The following is a 24,254-nucleotide window of genomic DNA, read 5'->3' on the forward strand; positions in this document are numbered from 1 at the left end:
TGTATACATATATATATATGTTGGATCTGTACTTCAAACACTCACAAAAGCAGAATGCACAGCAATAAGATCAATAAATCTCTAGCTAAAGCACTAAGTTACATTTTTAGGCAGTTCCCTCTGTTTTCAGAGCCTTTTTAAGAGCTGATAAAGATAATGCGCACATTAACATAGGAGCATTTTCAAAAAGTCAGAAGCATTTTGCCTTTGGTTTCCTACATAGCTTTGTGTAATAAATAGCCTTTGACTCTTGCTCATTAAGAAGGTATGGAATTTCATAAGATCAATGGACACCTTGCTCCCAGGCTGAATAAAGAAGACATTCGGAAAATGGCTATATCAAGAAATATTACTTTCCTTGCTTCAAGGTTAGATAATTTCCGTGTTTTAAATACTTTGTTATTCTAAGTGTTTCTGGTTTCGTGGGAAAGAGTATCAGCTCACCATTTCATCTTTCCTTATTCAGCCAGCACTATGAAGATTAATGTGTTTATCACAGGCCAAAACTATCTTAATAATTTTGCTTTAGAGACCTTAAATCAAAACATAATAAAATCAGACTTGTCAGAGGTCAGCTTCTTGTAGTTGGTAGCTTGGATAGCAAACTATAATTTTAAGAAACAGAGGACAAAAGCTTAATAGAGCTCGTTCCTGTCTACTATTCAAAGTTTGTTTGAATGTAGGATTGGCTATGAATACTTTTATGCCAAAATTTAAAAAAAGAAGCTTACATTGATGTCCATATAAACTTAAGAATCTTCTCATCTTCTTTATCTCATCTGATTTATCTCCAGATGAAGTTAAAGCTGCTAATTAAGTTGCAGACTTAAGGGTGAGTGTGTTTGAAACCTCAGATCCCTGAGATCTCTAAATCTTGGATTGGGACAGCAGCAAACAATTTGCTATCTCTCCATTTCTATTAGGTTGAAATGGGAAGCGAATCAGTTTCAGGCAACCTTGTAATTTGAATCAGATGATATTACAATGGTCTGTTGAAAGATATGTGTGTTCAGAAGTTTCAGGGCCTTTAAGAAAAATACAAATATAAACTTATGAAACTTATAAACGCTTTTGTGAACGAGTCACTTCTTGCAAGGCTCTTCTAACTTAATTGGAAAGTGTTATGTTGCTCGTTTTACCTGGAAATTTGGGGCAACAAATGTGCAAATGAGTAAAGCATCATACTTTTGAATAGATACATCAGCTGCATTTCCTTCAGTACAACCAGACAGTTCAATTTCTGGTGACTGCTGCATTGCTTTGTATACAATAAACATATGCATTCAGTCTACATGTACATAGACCAAAAGATTTAATACTTTCCAAAACAATCATAACAATTTGCTTGGAGCATTAGTTCCAGATGAGTGGGCTTCACTTAACTTCTGCTTTGTCAATCACAGTATCATTAGCCTGCCCCTTCTCACTGTCCTGGTTTTATTTTCCTTTCAGCTAAGTTCTTCTAAGTACCTTCTAAGTAACTGCACTTTTCTGAATTTAGCTACATGCTTTTTGGACACTGTGCTCCTGACTGATAAGGGCAAACAATGGAGTGCTGAAGAAGCTCATGTTTAGATTTATTGCTATAACAACTAAGAATTCTAATAAAATTCCACACTTTCTGTCACAAGAGGGGTGTATTTGCAAAGAGGGGTGGACAGAACAGGTGATTAAAACTGACCAACTGAGTATTCCTTCCCATCCTCATCATACACCCTGTAGAAGTCGGAAATCACGAGGGTCTTGCTCTCTTCAACCATGGCCAGCATCTGAAGAGGACCCTGTCTGTCATCCCTGCCATCCAAGGTCTGAGACCCTGCATCCCTGAATCCAGTTCCAGTTTGCTGTGAAGTCCTGCCCAGGACTTCTCGGTGCCTGCCCTGCAGCCTCTGGAGTGATGCCAACTCCATCCTCTGCCAAGGGTGGGCAAAGCTACACCGCTGCCCGCTGCCCGGAATACTCAAGATTGGTTTTGTATATTTTGTATCGGTTTCTCTATTTATTAGTAGCATTAGTAAAGCACTTAAAACGTGAAGTCTCTCTTCCTTATCCTTCTTATCACTTTTACCTATATAAGGAGAGGGTGGAGGGGGGATTAACAGAGAGCATCTGCCATGGTTTATCGTTGCCTTGCAATTAAACCTTGACAGTCACCTTGCTCTGTTTGCAACAGAGCAGTAGCAGTGTGTAAAGTGATGTTCTCCTTTTGACCTTGTCACATCGAATATGATCCCAATTAATGAAAACAAAACAGCATCATACTATTTGGGGCAGCCAAGACTTTATGGCATCATGGGATCCTGCTGTCTCAGGGGCAGTGCAATGTTGAACCAGCTGCCTTGTGGTGAACCAGTGCAATCACAGCCTAAGAAACAGGTAAGAGAAAAACTGCAAGTAATAGTAGTCAAGGTAACTCAACTGTAAATGTACTTTCCTTTACCAACTATGAGCAGCTAGAAATGTGAGGGCAGGTTGCACCTGCACTTTTTAAGCTAACTGAGGTGAACAAACCAAGTCTTAAAGCATGCTATGAACTATTCTCCTGCAAGTGCACAGAAGATTGGACAACAAGGACAGAAAGCCATTATATTGGTTCTTGAAAATCTTTCCTCAGAAATAGTCAAGTAGTAGGATAGTAGAAATATAGTAATTAGAATGTAAAGGAATTTTGGAGTAGTAACGATTGAGGATCCAATTTCATCTTGAAATGTACAACACTAATTTTGATAAAAAGCCCTGAGTGCTTTCTGAAGTAATCTTTGTCTCTTTTTTTCCCCAGTAAAAGAATTATAAAATTAATTATGAGAAACTTACTTACCAGGAAAACACGTATCTCAGTCTGTGCTTGTTTCCAAAAATAGGTGCTATTTAAAACATACAGCTTTATATGCTGACAGCCATCCAAGTTATGCTAAGCACACCTGTGAGAGAACGTGTAAATGTCCCCAAACCCAGGTTGGACACAGAAAAACATCCTTGAGAGAGGACCATGATAGTCTCACTCTCACAGCACTCTTTTTTTTCCAGATTCAAGACAAAATCAATTCTACTTCTTTTGCCATGACTGTTTCTTATTTTAAACCAGGGTCCACCGGAAAAGACCTAGACATTGTGAATCAGGTTTTCAACTTGCGTCACTGTGTCAGCTCAGTTGAAATTGATGGCTTTGTAATATCTTACTCTCATTGATGACTTTGCTCAGTAGTGTTGTCATTTTTCTTTTCACAGGCACCCATTCAAAGTACAATGTATGCCTTCACTCTTGCAAGATTAGGTTAACTGCTCTGTTTAATTTTAAATATTAATTCTAAAAAGGTTATTTTTTGGTGTGTACAGATTTCCTTTAATAGCACAGGTTCATTCTTGCCAAGAATCCTGGTATTGACAGAATAGCCATTTTGTTTAGCAAAATGTAGATAAGTCCGGATTCATTTTATTTTTCAACTTCTGACTCAGAGAAACCTACCATGAAAGGAAGAAAGAAAAATATCTCCTTTTTTATGCCAGTTTGCTCTTTTTAATTAGCTATTAACATAATTCAAATGGTAAAGAAAGGTAAAGGACAGAAGTCTGACCTCACCTGTTCCTGCCATGAAGAATGAACACCCAAAGAAAGAAGGCAAAGTTTGAAGGTCTGTAGAGGGTAGAAAGAGAACTCCATTTCCCAGTGTCATTGATTTAAGAGCTGATGTGCTGTTAATAGAGATATTCCTCAGGATTAAATTATCTGAGACATGTCACCCAGCAGCCTGATCATCACTAGCTGAAATCTAAATAGTTCTTTCCAAAAATGAAATTCGTTCCTGAATATAGAAATGAAAGACAGAAACCTTCTTTAGCGGTTCATCATTTGAGTTGTGAATATGACAGCTATGCCTATGAAAGCTTATTTCACTGCCCTTCTTAATGTGTAGCTCCAGATATTCATTTTCTTTTTCATGTCTCATTTCTTGTCTCAAGCAATAAGTTTTTTTTAAAGTCAATGTACATGAACACAGCCATGATCACAAAATTTTAAAGAAGGAAAAAAAAAAAAAAGAAAAAGAAAAAAGAAAATAAAACAGACCACAAAATGATTTGCAAAAGAATTCAGCTTCAACCATCAAGAAGTATCTGCAAAGAACATACTGTAAGATGGTGACAGGAAACAGCCTGGGAGACTCTGGAACATTTTAGCTGCTTAAAATGTAAAGTGATCATAATGAAGTGTTTTCGGATGTGGCAGCACTTTTTTGAAGAACTGTGAAAAGAACAAAATTTCTGGCTTAATATTACGTAGGATAGGGAAACGAGCATCCAAAAAGTGGGAAAATTGGTGTTAAAGTCTTATAGCTGAATTCTTAGCACTTTAAGCTTTTCTTTTTTAAATACCAACCTATCTGTGTTAAGATCACACTCTAGAAGAACCATGTTTATTATATCTAAAAAATCCTTATCAAGACTGGGTCATCTGTCATACATCTCAGATCTAGAATCAACCCAATAGTGAGGGATGTGATCACTTTTAATTTTACCAGTTTAAAATCTAGGTGCATCACAGGTCAAATAGCTGGAAAAGTTGATATTATACCCAGATACACAACATTGTACAAAGGGGAGCAGAGCACAGCCAAAGTGAGGATGTTTGTTACAAGAGAAAGAGCATCTATCCTGACATAGTCTGAGCACTGTTGAGATAAAGTACTGCAAGATGCCGACCTGCCTGCTGTTCAGGAGGCTGCCTAGGTGCCTCTGTACAAAATTTATTCCCTAGAGAAAACAAGAAATAATTTCACCAGAAAACCGAAGGTAAGGCTGCAGCCTACAGGTACTGTGTGCCCTTTTCAGCCTTCCCTCAATACAGCTAGTGATGAGATGCCAGAGTAATGGATTTTCCTTAACTCCGGACAACGCTGGGCAGTGATTTTGCCCCTGCTGACCACGACGCTCTCTCACCGGCTGTGTGCCCCCATCTGAGAGCCCCCACTGACTTCAGCAGCGGCTCCTGGGGAAGCCGAACTCCTCCATCTGCTCTGCCATAGCTCAGCCAAGGCGAGCAAGTGTGGTGGAGCGTTCCAGTATAATGAAGGGCTGTAGTGGTGTTATCTCTTCCCATCTCTTCCGTCTTGCTCTGGTGGGCTTCCCTGTCGGACTGAAACACAAGGAGGAGACTAACACAGTGCTTCCTCTTGCCTGATGTTTGCTTGTTATTCCAGCTAATATGCTCCAAGAAATAAACCGCACTTTAAAATGAAAGGATCACATTAATTCTGGTCCTTTAGGCCAACAGCATATGTCCAGGCATCCTTAAAAGAAAAAAAAAAAAAAAAAACAAAACAAAGCAAACAAACACAACCACAATCAGTAAAAAACCCACTTCTTTCTTTTTTTTTTTTTTTCCTAGTTAAAAACAAATCCTCATCTCCCCCTCTTCAACCCCCCCAACCCGGGCTGATTGACAAAGTGAGCAGAATCCGTGTTCTCGCACCAGCGGATATCTGTTACATGAGAACTTTCTTCTGGCGCCAGGAGGTATTTAGAGAGTTTGCCTGGCTATTCCACAGGGAAACCCTGTTGAAAGTTGGGGATACCTGAGGAAAACTCGCTGCTGGTCAAACTCCGGGAAAAGCAGCTGATAACATCTCGTTGTCATTATTGCACTGGAAATGTCGGGGAGAAGGGGGACGGAGTAAATAACAAGTAGCTGCTTTTTTCTGCGGGGAATACGCTCTGGCCTCGCGCCGCGGGGCGATATCTCCTTAAGGGAAATGAGCAGCTCAAAGAACAAACCTGTGTGGGTTTTTTAAAAATTATTTTTAAAGCATGTGTCCGCTTATGCTCAGGCTGAGTGAAGAGCACGAATCCCCGCCCGCAGCCCAGACGGTATAACCTGTCCCGGCAGCTCGCCCCCCCCAAGTCCCCGGCGCCCAGCAGCCCCCACAGGTGGAGCGGGTGTCGTTTCTTCCTGTAACCGAGAGTTTCCTCCGCCAGGACGGCGATGCCCGGGTACAACCTCCCCCGAGGGCCGGGAGAAGCCGCCTGCGCCGCACCGGGGCTCGCCCCGCGGCTGTCGGGAGAGGAGCGGGGCAGTCCCTGGCCTGCGGGCTGGTGCCCGGGCGGCGGAGAAGGGGAGAGGAGAGGCGGGTTTTAACCGCGTGTTTCTTTTTAAGTTCCTTCATCAAGTGAATCATTGAGTATGTTCCCTTACGGGAAGTTTACCACTCGCTAGGCAAACTAATTTCTAGTAAATACATATTTATTTATTTATTTATTTACTCCTAGGAGTTCATTTGTTCCCCGTTTGCCCTATTTGACATGGTTTGAGCCACTGAGTAGCTTTTCATTTTCTTGTATTATGGAAAGCCATTTTTTGGGGAAGCACCGCTCCCCCACTCCCTCATCTCCCAAGACACACACACTCATTTTCAATAACTGTTCGGCCTGGCGGTCCTTGCGTTCCCCCGTTATGCTTTCAGGATCCCCTACCCCAAGGGAACTTGGCTAGCTCACACGGGGCATACCCAGTTGGGTGCCTGTCAGGGGACCGGGACGTCGGCACCACGGCGTTGTGACCTTAGGAATGTGACAATAAGAAAGGGCATCCTTTAGTGGTACCTCGAGCCGCGCCGGACCTCTGGCCAAGGACAGGGCACTCACGGCACGGGCTGTAGCAAACAGCATTCCTGGTACAGGCGTTTTCAGCGGTGAATGAGAGGCGCCGTAACCTTCTCCCTTCAGCAGGTGCCTTTACCGGAGGATCTGAGCCGTTTGCTCTGGGTGGCATTTAACAAAGGTTGTAATTCATCCACCTGCTTATCCTACAGCACCAGCAATGTCAAGCATCCCTTCGCGGCAGGAATCTTGCATGGCTTCCGCGCAGCCTGCACGGGTGTTGGAAACTCTTGTGGAGAGATAAAGATCGAGATGCTTGCCAGAGGCTGTCCTTCTCCCTTCCTTTCCTATCCTGCCTTTCTCACCACCTCGAGAAAATGAATAAAAATGTCCTTGTTACAATCAGGTCTTTCCGGAAAAGCATAAGTGCACTTCAGGTCGGAGCGAAGTGACTTGGTAACGCTGTGGAGTTCGAAGAAAGGACAAATGCCAAAGGAAAGCCTTATTTAAAGCACTTTATCGAAAACACATCATCTCCCTCCTCCACCCTGCTTTGTCGCTGCCAACACCCCAGAGGACGAATGAGAAAGACATGAGGCTTTTAGCGGTTCCCCCTCCTTTCCTCGGAGATAACCTGAGTTTTACAGCCCTGGCCTCTGAATATATATATGTTTTTAATTTATTCTGAAACAGTAGGGAAAAAATAAAAGGATTATACCCCTTCTGTCTCATCCCAGATACCTGTCGGGCTGTCAGCGCCGCGCTCTGACGCGGGGGCGGCGGTTCCCGGGCCCGGGACAGCCCGGTCTGCACAAGGATGCCCTCCGCCCACCGTGGGGCCGGCCCGCAGGGACAGCACGAAACACCCTGGGCTGCTGCAAAGATAAACGAGAAAACTGGGTTTCGTGGGCTCCTATTTACTTGGGTTGGTTAAATTTATTTACCAAAATACCTTCTGGAAAAGTGTGAGGAAAAAAAATGAACAACCTGTCCCAGCGCGCTTTCCCAAATCAGGGATCCCCCCTCAGCAGAGAAAAGCTGCTTTTTGTGGCCTCAGGACCAACAACCGTGGCAGAGGCAGAGCCCCCTGGGGAAGGCCCTCTCTGCAGCTTCTTCCCATGCAGGAACTGTTTGAGTTGCTGTTCGTATTCCCCCACACGCACGCTGGGCTTTGCAGACCCGGGCTGCCCCGACACCGCATGCAACGTGCAGTGATGGACCTTGAAACAGGGGCAGGATGCTGGCCTTGGAGTCCGGACACAGGTCATATCGGGGTTCTACCTTTTAGCACAGTAAAGGGAAAGGGACTGCACCTGATAAGGGATGTAAAACGCTGCCCTGATATAGCAGGGACATTTTCCCTACGCAGCACACAGAGAGCACAAAGGATCAAAGTCTTGACAAATGCAAGCATGATGTAATGCCCTGGCTCCATCAAAGACTTTATCCTGAAACTGATATCTTGGTCAGGGTCGCAGAAATAGCGGTTTGATGGATATGAGAGCAGTCAATTCTGCTCGGTTTCGTTGAGTGTAAATCCGAAGTAAGCCCTGAGGTTCACTCCTGATTTACTCCATTGCATTTCCCATTTCCTTTACTAACCAAGAAGCAGGCAAAGACGACCTGAGAATTTAGCTATCCCCCCCGCCCACAATCCTTTCAATTAATGAGACGAAGTATCCATTATGCGTCTCCTTTAATCCACCGAGGCAGAGGTAGGAGCGAAAGGTGAGATTTGCCATTGTGGCTTTTAAGACTGGGTACCATTTTCTTCTTTGTTTAAAGAAATTCAGCACTTTCTCCCATTAATCTTTAGCGGGGAAAACGTTCAGCCCGCACCTGTATAAACAACCCAGATGGGGGGAAAAAGTAAACCTATATCTCTTCCCCTGCAGTATCTTTATATATATATTTATACGGATAATGTAGGCTAATTGGGGAGGCAGAGCAACCTTCAAGTCCGGCGTGCTCCCCTTTCACCGTGCAGCCTGTAGGACCCAGCCAGAGCATCGTGGTGTCAAACCAAGTTCAAGAGATCCAGTTGCAAGATCAGCTGCCTGTTTCGGTGGTTCGAGAAATGTCAAGTTTCACTTGGAAAGGTTGCCGTTAAACCCGGCTATGATGTGGTTCTAGCCCCAGCGGGTGAAACCGAGGTTTATACAGCGTTAAGTACCCCTCAATAAGACCACAGGGTTGGCGGAGAGTAAAGTGCAAAGCGCTGGGCGAAAAGGCAGCAGGCGGTGCCAGGAAAGTTGTGCCGCAGGAGTCGGGAAGGTTCCACTCGGCCAGGAGGGAAATGGGAGGGAAAAACCAGGAGTAAAATTGTGGGACAAGATCTTTCCACCTGTTGTAGTCATTAGATTCTTTCCTGCAAACTGAATTTTTACTTTGGTTAACTGTATCCAGGCAGGGCCGTGAAGGCCAGCGAGGAACTAAGTGCTAGTTATTCGTCTTGGAAAAGGGAATATTTTGGGGGATGGGAGAGATACAAGTTGTTGGTTGATTTTTTTGTTGTTGTAGTTGTTTATGTTTTACTTATGCTCCTGTCGAATTTCCATACTTGCACCCCCACTCTCCCGTGGACTCAATAAAAGATGTAGTGTGGAATATTTTTTTTTTATTAAAAAAAAAAAAATAAAGAAGAAGAAAAACAGCGAATCCCTCGAAAAACTGCTTCGTTTAATTTGCCATATGACACACAGCTATACACAGCCCAATTAATTGGCTTTTAATTAATTGCTCTGAGGAAGAAGAAGCACTCGGACACGTTGTACTCGTTTGTTATTTTCGATAGCGTCACAACAAGTTTCTGACACAGTCTGCACCTTTCCAGCGACTTTTTGCGTTACTTGCCACAAACCTCAAATCCACCCCTGAGTGTCGCGCTTCCCGCTGCCCCCGCCCGCTCCTGCGGAGGGCAACGAGGCCGCACAGCCGCCTCGCGGGGTAGGGCAGGCAGCGGGCAGGGGAAGACCCCAGGTTTGGCCCCGTCCTGCCGCATCGCTGGGCGGCGAAGAGAGGGACTGAGCGCGGGTTTACACGGCAGGGAAATCCCCCGACCTCGGAGGGAAGGCGAGAGAGACAGCGAATGCAGACAGGTTGGGGTAGAGCTCCGGGTGGCGCTTAGCCCGGCTGCCGCTGCCTTAGGGACTGGCAGTGGCGCGCCCCGCTACTTGAGGGATCAGCCCTGGGGGCATTTTGCCTCATCCGGGGAGAGAAGAGGGCTCTATCCGGGAGGAAAAACGCTTCTTCACACAGCGGCGTTACTCCTAAGAGCACAGATACTCCCGGAGACATCCCCGCGTGTACTGAGGTCTGCGCGGGCCAGCGCGCAGCGTTGCGCTGGTCAGCGCGGAGAGGCACCGCCCCCGGCGCGGGGCTCCGCCGGGTCCTACCCCCTCCTCCGAACCCCCACTCCTCCCCTCCGCCCGGCAGATGGTTTGCTCCGCGGACACCCGATATATAGCGCTGTCAAGGGGCGCATCCCCCCTCCGCGCCCCCTCCCCCCCCCCGCGCCGGTACGGACTCTCCGCGGCGGGGCCGCCCCGCGCTGGGCCGACTCGCCGGCGCGCCTCGGCTGTCCGCCCCTTCCCGCCTGCCCCGCCGCCCGCCTCCCTGCCTCCCGCCCGGGGCGATGTCCACGGGCTCCGGGAGCGAGGCGGAGGAGCTGCCCGAGATGGACCTGCGGGCGCTGCAGTTGGACTACCCGACGCCACCGGCCAAGCGCCAGTCCCGCGGCGAGCTCTACCCCTCGGGGGACAACTCGTCGGCGGCGGAGGAAGAGGAGGACGACGAGGAAGAGGAGGAAGAGGAGGAGGACGGCGAAGGCAGCTGCGCGGCGGGGCCGGCGGGCAGTGGCTGCAAGAGGAAGCGGGCGCAGGGCGGCGGTCCCGGGGGCAAGAAGGCGGTGTCGGGGCCGCGGGGGCCGCCGCCAGAGGGGAAACAGTCCCAGCGCAACGCGGCCAACGCGCGGGAGCGGGCGCGGATGCGGGTGCTGAGCAAGGCGTTCTCCCGGCTAAAGACGAGCCTGCCCTGGGTGCCGCCCGACACCAAGCTCTCCAAACTGGACACGCTGCGCCTGGCGTCCAGCTACATCGCCCACCTCCGGCAGCTGCTGCAGGAGGATCGCTACGAGAACGGCTACGTCCACCCCGTCAACCTGGTACGCCGCGGGGGGGGCGCGGAGGAGGGAGGCCAGGCGCGGCCCCGAAGCCTTCGGGATGCGCGGCGAGGGGCACCCGCGAGGGTCACGGGGGAATCCCCGGGGCACCGCCCGGGGTAGCCCCTCTGGCCTGCACCTCCCGAGCAGGGCTGGCAGTGGTCAATCCGTGCCCGCTGTAAGAGAAGCCGGGGGTGGCCCTGACCCCTTCTTAAATCCCCGGTCGTCGTCGCCCCGGGGGCGATCCGAGAGCCGGATTTGGCCTGCGGTGATGGCGGGTGTGTCTGTTCTGGGGAGTCGGAGTAGGAGACCCTAAAGAAATAAATTCCTCGGGCATTATGCAAGCTTAATGTCCGAGAAAGGAGTAATTCGCTCTGCGGGCTGGCCTGGAGCAGAAAGAGAAGCGGTCATTAGTACATCGGTACAAAACTAAATGCCTTGATGCGTGCCCAGGGGTAAAAAGGTTGCTTATCTAGTGCAGACAAATTGTTTTTGAATAGTTCATATGCTTTTGCATTTATACAATAATGCAAACAATTGCAAAGCAAGAGAGATGTTGCAATTTTTTTATGAGAGCAATTTGTTGCTGACCGTTGCAGCCCTGTTGCAGAGCATTTAATTATCATGAGAAACGTAATGAAAATATTTGTTAGAGGCACTCAGCTCACCCTGTGCTTCCCACAGGGACTAAAACATGATGACGTGTTTGCAACTGAACCAGAGTTAGACATCTATCAGTAATAAAGCTCCAGTTTCATACCAGGATATACTTTCTTTTTAATATGAAATACCTGTTTTTGCTTACAGACTTGGCCATTTGTGGTTTCAGGAAGACCTGACTCTGACACCAAAGAAGTTTCTACTGCCAGCAGATTATGTGGAACTACTGCATAGTCAAAGTAAATAGTTCTGTTGTTGATTTTTTTTTTTAATGGGATGTATATTTTCAAGAGCTGTGATTTATCAGCTCCAGACTAGAAAATGGGGACAAACCCCATCTCTAACAGTGTTACATCTGTGTCCCCTGTCATTCTTTTCCCTTAGAGTTCTGAGGGAAGTCTAGTTAAACCAGTAAAGAAGAGAGGCGGTGGAAATGAGAGTTTTTATGAACTGACTGAAGCGGCTGAAGTCCGAGATTTGGAAAGGCCCTTCTTTAGCTCCATCATTCTTACCACTGCCTGAGGACCTGTTGTGCTGAGGCTTTTAAACTAATGGAAGAAGAATATAATGATATAGAATTAACAGCATGGACCAAAATACAACTCTACAAACTAACCCAAACAGTGTTATTTGTATTCTAAAGCAAAGCAGTATTTTAGAGTAGCTTTGAAACTCAGATTTATAATATATTTTGATGGCTTTTGTATTCACTGATCTGGTTTACTGCAACTATGCAATAATTTTTTTTTTCTTTTTTTTGTCCTTTTAACCAGAATTTTCTTAAAAACGTGTAAGTGGCTACATTCTGCATTTCAGCTATAATACATTGGAATTGAACTAATCTCTTTGGTTATGTCACAAAGTGCCACATGTAAGAATGTGGGACTGTCCCTAAAAATGTGTGCCTTAATCTGGAAGGGAATTCTGCTTACTGTAAGGACAGGGTGCATGTGTTGTAAAGAATAACTTTGTATGATGCTGCAACAACATTTTAAACATTTTTCCTGTACTGTCATACTTACCTTTGAAAAGTTTACCCTAAAGTGAGTTCTAGTGACATTTCTTCACTGATTCAAATACTGTAATAAAAGAGGATGCCATCAAATGTGTTGGAAATGTAAATAACTCTATTTTTTTATGAATTACATTAAAAGCTTGGTTACAATGACTTACTGGTACTGTGATAGTGTGTGGCTGCATCAATATAGGAACTTCTTTGTAATGCAAGTTCTTGAAACCTGCTTTTGTAAACACAGTTATCTTCCTCATCTCTTGAGAGCAGATACCTCTCCAGCACAGAGTCAGATAAGAACACTTCCACCTCAAACTATTCATGTGAGCTTTAGTACTATACAGACCAGCAGGGAAAACCACATTTTACCAACTTGTAGAATTCACTGTCATAATCTTTTCTGTGAATCAGAAAAATAAATAAACGTAGATTAAGAAATGGATGTCAGTTATTTGTGCTGCTTCATAGCATGAAAGATAGTGCAATAGCTCCTTTTGCTGTTCTCCCGTCATCTTACATTTCCATCTGTAGTTTGTTTTGCTTTTACTTGCATTTGTGCATCAGCTGAGTTTCCTAGTTGGGAGCAGACTTTTCGTGTTTTAAGATTAAAACTCCTAAGATTTATTTTTTTTTTAAATCAAAATATTTTATCAGCAGTTAACTCACAGTAAGGGAGAAGACTCAATTGCTTTAGAGAAGATAAAGCCTCCTCTTCTTCATTTAAGCAGCCAGGAGGAAGAAATATTCACTTAACAAGAACCAGATTAACGTGGTTTCTTCTCTGACCATCCAGTGTTGTAGATTTCTGTTTTGAAATACTGCATAGAAGCCCAAGACTGAGTACTGGTTGTATCTTTCAAGCAGATGTACTTCGGAAAATTGCTTTTCTTCTTGTGAATTGTAAAATAGTCCATAGCCACTGCAAAATAACATGAGGGCTCAGTCCAGGATCGGCTGAAATTGTTGCTTTTGGTGATTTGAGGACAAGCAGTACAGAGACTGTAATCTAAATCTTTCAGTTTTAACCGGAGAAAGGCTGTGAAGGAAGGGGGCTATCCTAATTTGTAGTTAGGTAACTAAGGTGGGACTCCAACTGACCTTCTATAGGAAGCTTCATAAAAAGAACATAAGCAGTAAATCTAAAAGGAAGGACTTTTAGGAAGGCATATGGTATCAGAAAACTCAACCAATGTTTATCTGAACCCTAGAGAAAAGATTATTCAGCAATTAAACTAAGGTGCCACTTGAGATAATCTCAGTTGTGATATTTAGCTGGTTTTGGCCTTGATCCCAGCTGTAATTGCTTAATGACTCCAGGGGATTGGAAAAACAAGGAAAGCATGGAGAACTTTAAACAGTATAGAAAGGTCCATGCACAATGATGGAAAAAAATGTTCAGGAAAAATTCCCAAAAATGAAATGGTTACATTAAGGAAATACAGTAGGTCAAAACTGGGGGTGAATAGCGTGACATGAAGAAAAACACAGTATTGCTTCCATCCATGCATCATGCTACATGCTCTCAAATACTTTTTTTTTTCTTCCTTGTGGCTACATAATATATAAACATACTTTCTTCATAAAATAATGAATGCACCTACTGTATTTGTTACTGTAATCAATGCCCTAGTAGACTGTTACTGGTTTTAGAACAGGAGTACACAATGGCCACAGGTGACATTTCAGGTCAAAATCTGGAGAGAAAATTACAGCTTTTAGATAGTGAATGTTGTGTGAGACCTAATTCTTTGTTTCAAATACCTCTATACAGAGATGCATGTATTAGTGTATACTTATTTATCTTAATATGGCAATTAGATATGTTTGGATTTCTCTAACAAGGATCTGATATTTCAAATAATTAATTTTAATCCTTAGGTTCATATATATTATTTTTTAAAAGTAAATTAAGTGATGAGGCATTAGGTGATGAGGAAAAAGTTCAGATAAGTGAAGAGGCTCCTTGTGGGTTTCTCCTGAGATGAAGGCTGCCCTCTTGCCAGCAAAGTGCCAGGTAGGTCATGTTTTCTGACATTCCTCACCTATAAAGACACATCAAAAATACATGCACACCGTATTGAATCCTTTTTTTAAATTCACCAACAGATGAAATTCAGTTCAGTGCTTTATATGAACAAGGTGATCAAAATGTTCTAAAATGCTAGGTTTAAATATTAACAGATTTCATAGGAAGATAAGGTGTTTTTGTCCTTTTTTCTATGAAGTTTTTGTCAACCTAATAGAGTAAATTGATTTCATTTTTAAAGTCTGAGTATTTGACTGTGCTTGGGTTATAGAGTGGGGGGAAACTTAAATTGAAAAAATTATCTCACATTTCTACAGTCCGCAAGCACGCACATTTTTATTAGATTTGGCAAGCATATGCTTGATTATTATTTTGTTACGCTATTGACACCTTTTTTCCTTGGCACAAGCTACAAGGTAAACCCATCTTGATCCCATCAAGGTATACAAATCTTCCTAAAGTGGTTTTACAAATAAAATGTCAAATCATCTGCAGCCCATATTCAGCTGAGACCGGCTTCATGTGAAATCTTAAAGGCAGAATACCTGCACTGACTTTCCTGGCAGAGAGTCCATATATAAAGGGGAACACTTGTCTCCTAAAAATATTTTTGTGACTTTAGACTTACACAAATATTGTGTAGAACTTTGTTTTTTCTGTATTTTATATGGGACTCTGATAGAGCAGATCGTTAGCCAGAAAGCACACATCTCCATCATTAAACCATTCTTTTCCAATACACGTGTTTGCTTACACAAGGAAAATACATCTCTCATGTTGGAAATATTAACAATTCTGATCTGAGCAATACAAAGATAGTTTGCTTACGAGAAATAACTAAGCCATACCTTTCCCATCTAGTGACTTTATACAGGTACTATTTAAGGAATTCTCATATATGCTATGTACTCTGAATAAAAAATTCTGTTTTCTCAGGTAAGTAAAGGTGAGTACATGAGAAGTGCGGTTGTCATAGGGGTCTCTCAGGTGAAAGAGGGAGCTGAATAAATTAATTGTAAGATCTCAATAACTATCTGAAAGTTACTATTTCCCTTCAGTAGTTCTAGAAGGACCCTAAGGTGACCAGATGTGTGATTCAGTTAAATATCTAATGTTTCAGTTAACTATATAATGTTGGGAGGAATAAAGCCATGTTTAACTGATTGAACTTTATACGAGCCAAGTAAGACAAAACAAAAGAAGAAGTGGGATTTAGACCTATCCACCAACACAAGCTTATAGTAACCTTATATTATAAGCAAATAATAATGACATTATTTGAATAAAACAACACAGAAAGCTGTCCACCCTACTGAAAAGTAGTCACTTCCCCACAAGTGGCTAATTCAATATAATAGCAAATTTGCATTTGGTACGGCAGCACAGATTCTCACCAAGGCTAGTGGCAGTTATGCCTAAGAATTAGGTTTGATCCCAGGCAGGATTTATCACACTCCCCTCTAGTTGAAAGATTTGTACACAGATACTTTCTGCAATGCACAGAGGATGCTGAGCTGCCTTCCAAAACCTGAATACCTAAACTGGTATTTTTCACATATTCTGACAAAAGTGAATTGCGATCAGTTGCCACATCTTGCAGAGACTTGTGTTCCCACAGTGCAGGCTGGTTAGGCTTCAGGTACTATGAAGAAACAGGTCTCAGCCTCTTCCTTGTCTCTGAAAAAATTTGTAAAAGTAATTAGTAAAAAATAACTTTAAAAAGTTCCTTATTTGAAATGCAGCACATGAGAATCTCACTACAGTTAAAAGTCCCCAAAAAGTTAAGGCAGCTGAAAAGATTCATATAGGATCTATCAAACAAAGGCAAAACTGACAAAAACTTGTAGCTAATGTAGGGCTGGAGAATCACTCCTGTGGTATTGGGGTGCTGGCAGTTTGAAAGAGTCTGTGGCTAGAAACTTGTAGTGACACTCAGAAGAAATATAACTAACCTTGATGATGTGATTGGAATTTAGCAAGAAACAGTCTGCTCATGCTGGTGAAATTGTTAAGAAGAAACCAAATTTCCAGTGTTAAAAAGGATTCAAAATGTGGCAAGAAAAGTGCTCTATGACAAGAAATCAGGCACAGCTGTGAGTCAGATTATATACACAGACACAACCCAAACCCAAGTGAACAAACTGCTCAGCATCTGGGACAAAAAGTCACAAGAATAACAAAGGATTGCATCACTTAATCAGTTTACAAAGGCCCATATAGGGAGCACAGCATGCACGAAGGGCATGGATAACCGCAGTTTTAGCTTACAGGCATCTTCACAGGATCAATAAAAATAAGATAAATGGATGGTAATCCCCAAAACACATGTATGGCTTTCTAATTCTAATTCCAAGTTGCTGTGATCACAGAAGCAACTTCATTAGCACTGTAAATCCCAGTCAATAACAGATAAGAGGTAAATGTAGGCATGAAAGTTCATAGAAAATCAAGATTGTAACAGCAGAAGGAACTTCTGTATTCCTTGAATATAAGCAGTACAGAGTTTAAAGTAGTTCATGGGCTATCAAGAGGTCATGTCATTTAGAGGAATAGGGGACCCAAGTGAATCAGAAGTCTTTTGCAACAAGGAGCAGAAAGATTCTAACTATTCTGTGGTTCATTTTTTCAGGGAAGTCCCTCTTGACCTATGGAGGTGGCTGCAGAGGAGTGCAGTAGCTCAATGCTCTGGAAAGCCTCCAGAAAGCAGATGAACTGCCAGAGGAGGTACAGTCTGTGGTCACTATGGGGAAAACCAAAACAACCCAATGTCACTCATTTCTCCTGTAGAAGTGTCTCATCCCACCCTCAAAATAAATACACATGCACAACGTTTTCCACTATCTAAAAGGGAGATCTTGGAAAGATGTTTAATGTCAAATCCTTTCACTTGCACTCTGGCACACATACAGTCTGGACCTGTCTGCATCCCTTTTGGGGAGACACTGAATACATGTGCTAACGTCACCTGCTCCAGGTAGCAACCTGTGGTCCCCAGTCCAAGCAGCAGAGTGCGCCTCACATCACTTGCTCAAATCTCTTTTACATCAGACTGGTTGTGTCCATCCTGGAAACCACTTTTCATCCTCCTCCTCTGGGTCCCAGTGGGACAACAGTAACCTTCAAAGGGGGCAAAATTATAAGAGAGACATTGCTATTAACTAGGAAGTCCTGAGGAAAATTATTATACTCCCGGGTGTGACACTTTCATGCTACATATGGGTACGCTCAAGATTTGCAAGACCTATTTATTAGGATAGCTCTTTAGAACTGTGGGGGTTCAAGAAGGCCACCCCTCTGTATGCAGGAAGATGTCTGGGGCTCTCCAACCCCAGAATCTCTCTGCGTTCCAACACATTGCATCCATTTGGCTTGTGTCCAATTCTTGCTGTGTTTCATAGGAAACAGAGCAAAATTTGTGGTATTTGGGGAAGGACTGAGTGGATGACATTTTGACATGGGAAGAACAGGGAAAGAAAACAAAGAGAAAATTGAACAATTTTCTATAGGGTCCCCGGATTAAAGTAAAACTGTCATATTGGTGAAGTTCTTTGCATATGATAAACTGGAGACAGAAGCCAACATACTAAAATGTGCAAGGAGACCATAATAAAGAATAATCCCTCAAGAGTAAATTTACCCTAATCCATTAAAAATTACAGTGTCAGCTAATACATGGAGATATATGTATAAAATTTAGCTGTCTGTAAAGATATTTGGATTACAAGTTTCATGTTTAATGGCATGACATGATGTTCCTGAACTGAAAATTGTCTTGAAAGAAGGGCCTGTGGTGTCTTATACTGACTAATGTGTAGATGTGTATCATACATATGCTTTGAAGATTATTTTTCAAGTCATTAATCATAACAAAATGCTCATAACTGCAGGACCTGCTACCAATCTATTTCTCATAGTAACCTGGTTTGAGATGTTTGCTCATCCTCTGATGCAGTCCAGAACAGTTTCTTTATCTCAGGGAAAAACAATTTAAGATTTTTTTTCCAGTCTACATAATTCCCCCATAACTTGTGATGCAAATTATGTCATAAACACCTCTTTGCTCATCAGGCTTTATAAATAAGAAAAACAAACAAACCAACCCCAAAACAAAACCAAACAAAACCAAAACAACAACCCTTCTAGGCTAGATATAGCCCTGATGTGAGTGTGGGTGGAACAGCTGTGCAGATAAATCCACTTAGGCTTTTTGCGCTCCTTCACTGCAAGTAAAAACACACCAGTTTCCTCCATAAACTGTTCATGCTGTATCATCTGGGGATATCCTTAGTTTGTAAGAGAGAAGTAGTTGCCATAAATTAACATCACTGGTATTGCCAACATTCTCATCACTTTGACCACCACTTCAAGTTTTGGAATAGATGCCAAGGACTTGACTGACATTTGAGAGTCTCCATTCCCACACTCCCTGTGCAAAGGGAATGCAGTTACTCAGAATTGAAACACAGTATTCACATACTCATTGTATGATTTGTACCTAACCGACACTAAACTGCCCTGTGGTGATGGCACAAGTGAAAATAAATGGTGTCAGGGAGCATTCCAGGGCACTGCAGCTTCAGTGTCTGTGCTACTACACTGTTAGAGAGGTTCGCGCATGGTCTGTGGTTTTGGTATGGGCCACATGCCATGCTCCCAAATAATGCCAAGACATCATTTGAAAGTCAGGGATGGATAGGGATCATTCACAATATACAGTTTACATGAAGTCATCTTATTCCGGAGACTGAGAGTGCACAGATGTAAGCAATATGGACACAAGCTAGCCCAGTACAGTTGATCTCAAAGCCAGAGGACAGTCTTGGTATGAAATAACAGCCCTTTATGCTATTTAGTAGTTTAGACGTAACCTCTGTGTATCAACTGAAGTCTCTAGTTCACAGAACCTGTGTTATATATTTGTTTTAGATTAGTCTGCAAGCTCTTCCAGGAAGAGACCATGCTTTCTCTCATTTTTATGTATCTAGCACAAAGAAGCCCTACATCTGATTAAGATGTTAATGTCAGGAGCAAAATGAATGAAAATCCTGACATGAATCTCTAGATCCTACTGCTGAAGCTGATCGGGTAAGTGATTTAAGGTTTTATGTCCCCTTGTAATACATGTCTCAGCATGCAAGACAGGGGCAAGTCCAGCAGTGGACTGAAAGAAGGCAGATCAGTTTTTCTGAGCACAGCTTAACACTAGAATGACATTGTATGTAAGGCACCAAAGCAATGTAACAACCCCAATTTCCTCTCTCATGTTTTCAGTGTGTCTCAAGCAATAAATATCAAACTTATTTTTTTCACTTCTCAGATATGCCTTTACACCTGTGACCTGCCCTAGGTGAACCTGCAGGTGGGTTGAACTAGATGATCTCCATAGGTCCCTTCTAACCCCAATCATTCTGTGATTCTGTGATTTTTGTAAAGCCAAAAAAGATTTTTCCTTCAACACTTAAAAAAGAGTAAATGAGTTATAAGTTACAGAGGTTTCCTGAAAGCAACTGCTTGGGATACCTACAGACCTAGAGAGCCATGGTTCCCAAACTTGTGCAATCTCACAGGAGACCCTCCGTTGTGCCTCTGACCCTGGGGAATCGTGTGGGCCAGGGGGATGGGGAGAGTCCTGGTGGCCTCCAGCATCTCTGACCACCACGAACGGTCCTTCTCTGCCACCGAGCCGTGTGTCTGTCCCCTGCCAGCTCTGCCACCACACCGCAACCTTCTGAGGCGACTCCTGGTGAAGAACTGGTGGCCGTGTGGGAGGTGTGGGCAAGACGAAGCGATTTAGGTGAAAGAGAGAGGAAAACTGTTTCGTGTAGAGGCTGCAGATGCCTCCAAAAAGGCTAGAATGGGTCTGGCTCTTACTAGGGGAGGTTTGGAAGGATCTCGGAGCGGGGTGACTGTACTCACCTCTTCAGGCAAAAATGTTTAAATACCGCCACAGGAGGAGATTATCTCGTTACACATGCTCGTTCACTTCTAAGTATTACTTTATTTGATAAAGAAGTATCAGCAGAAAATACCAGGAACCCTCCGCACGCAGTGGGTGCCCCTGTCGAGGCACTGGCAGTTACTTGTCGCCTTTTAAAGTTTTTCCGACCGTGCCTCTCTCACCTCTCCAGGTCCCGGCTCCCCGGCGCGGTCGCCGCCTCCCGCCTCCCACTCAAGACGAGACAGCCCCGGTTCTCCGTACCCTCGCTGCCCCCTTCGTCCTCTTGCGTGAGCTCCGCCCGCCCGCAAGAAAGCGGCGGAGCAGCGTCCCGCCCCGCACGGCCGCGGAGGGAAAGCCGCACTTCGCTGCGTGAAGGCGGGTAATGGCCGCCCAGGGCCGCCCCACGGGCGGGCTGCGGGCGCCACCCGGTGGCCACCGCGCCGAGGTGCGCGGCCGCTGGCGGCCGGAGGTGTCTCTTTCGTGTCAGCGACCGCTCTGGAGTCAGCCCGGAGGCGGCCAGGCCCAAGGGGCAGCGGCGGGGGGCGAGGGCTCAGCGTGTGCGAGGACAGACACCCCTAGAACCCACAGCCCTGCCTGCAGGCTCTGAGGCTGCACCGTAAATGCCGGAATTTGGAGTCCCGATACGGCCCAAATGTTCCGATTCCCTGCCAGTGCGGTGAAGAAGTACAGAGGCAGGAAGGAAGCGCGAAGGAGGCGTTCACATATAAATATAAATACTTGTATATTGAATTCAATTCAATTAATTAAAAATATCAAATTAAAATTTTAAAAAATAATTAAATATAAGTACTTGTTCTTTGATTTCTTTGTCACCCCTAAAACTGGTTTTACCTAGCTCCCAAGGATGCATTAGTTTAATGATCAGTGAATGACCGCTGGTGATTTGATTATAGCCGTTGTGCCTGTGTTCACACTTTCAAGGTCTTTGCTAGCATTACATAGTTATCCTCTATATGCTGCATACCTATTCCAGGGTCATCAGCAGTTCATGCTGTGTAGAGTAGCTACATGTTATCACCATCTATTACTTTCAAAAAGATATCAGATTTATTGTAATAATAGGCGTTTCATGTTACAATTTCACAAAGCTAAACCAGACTAAAAATATTAATTTAATATCCTGGGCTACTTAATACTGGTCTTTCAGTTCCTCTTTATTGTACTTGCCTGATGGTGTTCAGGCGTGACTTGTGCTCCAAAGGCCATTCAGACCTTCTAAGAGACAATACAAACAACTAAAAGCAATGTCAATGTTTTGTTATTATGACTATCTTTTAACAATTAGAAATTGTCAAATATCTACTTATCGAAAGCAAGTCATAGTAGGACAATCTGCTTTGGTGTTTTCATGAACTGAATGGACATTTTAGTTCTCTTCTCCTTTTTTTTTGCCTTAGATAAAAGAGAAAGATATTTTTCTGTGGCTCCAGTACAAGAGGCCTGTTTGAATCAACCCGTTGTGTCACTTTCTGAACTTTTAAATGGAATAAACATAGTGTTATACATTCATTACTAAGTACTAGTTTTCTGCACAAATAAAGTACTGAGGGGGAACTTTCCAGCAATGGCCAGTGTATATTCCAGCCATATTTCTTCACATTGTTGCCTTGAGCACAGGAATGAAAGAAATGTGTCCCATTGCTACTTGTCCTGTCTGGCAGCTGCTTGTCCTTGCACAGGAATGAAAGAAGTAGAATTTTGTCCGATTACAACTTATCCCATGTCACATCTGCTCATCCTGGCTAGCATTTCTGGTCTTATGTCTCCAAACACAGTACATGGGATACAGTCTGAACATGGAGAAGGGGACATACTACTTCTTAAGCCAGGAGATCTGTGTCAGATAAAAAAAAAATATAGAAGTGTTTCCTTCCTGCTGTATCCAGAGGCTGATTCAACAGAGATATAGTGACTGCAGCTTGCAAAATCTACTGGTATCAATCAGTACCACGCTGTAGTAAGAGTGGAAATGGCACTACAAGGATACCTAGAATTACTGTGTCTCTGTGTTCTTTCATGTTAAGTAACCACCCCAGAAACTGGAGATGCCTCCTTGTGCCTTCACTTTTTCAGTTTAAGTCTGAGCTGATAAGCTAAAATCTATCTTGACTGGAAAATGTAGCAACGAATTACTGACTTGGATGAAAATTTGCTGTCAAAAGTCCTTTTGACAACAGTGGGGTAGGATTCGTTCTAAGAATTTAGCACATTCAGATTTTATCTCTTTCTGCTCTTCTAGTTTATGTTAGGAGTAGTTATCCGGCATGTAAACTTTTCCTGGTGTCAGAAAAAGTAATTTTAATGCATCAGAAACAAATTTGTTCAGCTCCTGAGAAAAAGCACTTCTACCTTCTTAGCCTTTGTTTCTTTTAAGATTTAAACAACATCTTTAAGGAGGGCCCAGTTCATTACTCATCTTGCCATGATAGTGCATCACTTGAAGTGAATCCCTGTCCTGTTAGGAATGTGTCCCTGATGCTGGAGAGAAATTCCTGGATGAAAGAAACCCTGTAAACCACTTCTACAGATTGACTGTGTGGTGCAAATAATGTTCCTTGCACTGTGGGAGCACAGATAAAATACACATAAGAGGAGGTAAAATACGTGAGAGGTGATTACTGGCTCTCAGATTTGTTTTGTTTTTCCTCATAATTTTCTGATACTTGTTCTCCAAGCATGAAGTGGAAAGATTGTGACAGCTTCATAAGCAAACTCCTTTCATCTTGCCTTGGAGGTTAGCTTTTTCTGTATTGTAAATGGTCTCCCTAAATGGAGAAATCTGTCCAGGCAGAGTTGCAGATTTGATCTGTAGACAATAGATTTGGACTAAAGAACTTGACTGTCTAAGATTGCAACAGCCCTTACAGAGCTTGTAGTGAGAACCCTTAGGCAAACCCACTTCATATAGTCCAGGAAAGACTCGGAGGTGAAAGGCTGCATTGCCCTGGCTGGAAGGTGGAGCAGGATGTACAAAACCCTCTTGTCTCATCTGCCTCATTAGATCCTGTTAGCCTTGGTCCTCTGATGATGAAGGGTGTCTGAGAAAATGTGAAATCATCATTCTCTTTCCAGTTTTCTTAGGTAGACTCTTGGGGACAGAAAACAGAGACCAGTCTTCCTCTTGGGAAAAGACAGAGTATATTACTTCAAAATCAATGTATCCCTGCAGAGTCCCATGCCTCTGACACACAGTTCCTCCCAGTTCCAGCCTCTCCATCTCTTTTCTATATTATAACATGCAACGGACCCAAAGGTAAAAGCACATTTTATCCCAGAATAAATTTTTATAATTCAGGATGATATGTCAGCTAAACACAGCAGTAACTGTTATCATATATTGGTATTTAAGTTTGCCTGAAGTAATCGTTCTGCCACTGTAATAAGTCCTGCTGTGGGATTAAATACTCATTTGAATTTTTTTTTTTTTTTTTCAGTTTTAATCCAAGAAAGAAACAAAGGGCCAAGAAAGTTATGAGTATGATATTGAAGATATCAACTGTGGAATCTCAGCTGAGTTCAACAAGAGCAGAACATCCTGAAACTGTGGCTGCTGAAAGTGTCCTGCTCCAGTAGGTTCTCAGAATATAAACCTGTTCCTGTACATAATCAAAGTGATGAAACAATTACAAGAAATTATTGCAGCATGTTTCAGAAGCCTTTTGTGCTTCAGATCATGTATTTCTCATTCAAGTCAATAAGAATGAAAAAAAAAAAGTCTTGTCACTGAAATTTTTATGCTTCTATGAAAAAAAATTGTCCCTTTAAAGAGTAACTTGTAAATTTACAACGCGGTTTGCTAGTTTCCAGTTAAGTGACACCAAGCAATATATTAACTTTTAAAAATATA

The 24,254-nt window shown here is 43.3% G+C and overlaps 1 protein-coding gene and 1 long non-coding RNA gene across 2 annotated transcripts; one reads left to right on the top strand and one right to left on the bottom strand.

Annotated features, from left to right (window-relative positions):
* The first annotated feature begins 10,087 nt into the window (after positions 1 to 10,087).
* On the top strand, positions 10,088 to 12,578 carry MSC (musculin). The gene is made up of 3 exons (XM_065831601.2): positions 10,088 to 10,753; positions 11,558 to 11,649; positions 11,795 to 12,578. Exons 1-2 carry the CDS (start codon positions 10,226 to 10,228, stop codon positions 11,642 to 11,644), a joined length of 615 nt encoding a protein of 204 aa, XP_065687673.1. The 5' UTR covers positions 10,088 to 10,225; the 3' UTR covers positions 11,645 to 11,649; positions 11,795 to 12,578.
* Positions 12,579 to 12,722: 144 nt separating this feature from the next.
* On the bottom strand, positions 12,723 to 20,750 carry LOC139827151 (uncharacterized). Its single transcript, XR_011737403.1, has 3 exons — positions 20,569 to 20,750; positions 17,414 to 17,565; positions 12,723 to 16,125 (listed from the first exon to the last, which is right to left on the bottom strand). It is a non-coding gene; the product is annotated as an uncharacterized lncRNA (long non-coding RNA).
* Positions 20,751 to 24,254: the final 3,504 nt, after the last annotated feature.

The sequence above is a fragment of the Patagioenas fasciata genome, chromosome 2 (assembly GCF_037038585.1).
Source record: "Patagioenas fasciata isolate bPatFas1 chromosome 2, bPatFas1.hap1, whole genome shotgun sequence".
Taxonomy (NCBI): Eukaryota; Metazoa; Chordata; class Aves; order Columbiformes; family Columbidae; genus Patagioenas; species Patagioenas fasciata.

Excerpts from the sequence above, each read along its gene's own strand:
- MSC (XM_065831601.2), top strand. The coding sequence starts at position 10,226 with ATGTCCACGGGCTCCGGGAGCGAGGCGGAGGAGCTGCCCGAGATGGAC. Across the intron at positions 10,754-11,557 it reads ACGTCCACCCCGTCAACCTG|ACTTGGCCATTTGTGGTTTC; the intron begins GTACGCCGCGGG and ends TTTTGCTTACAG.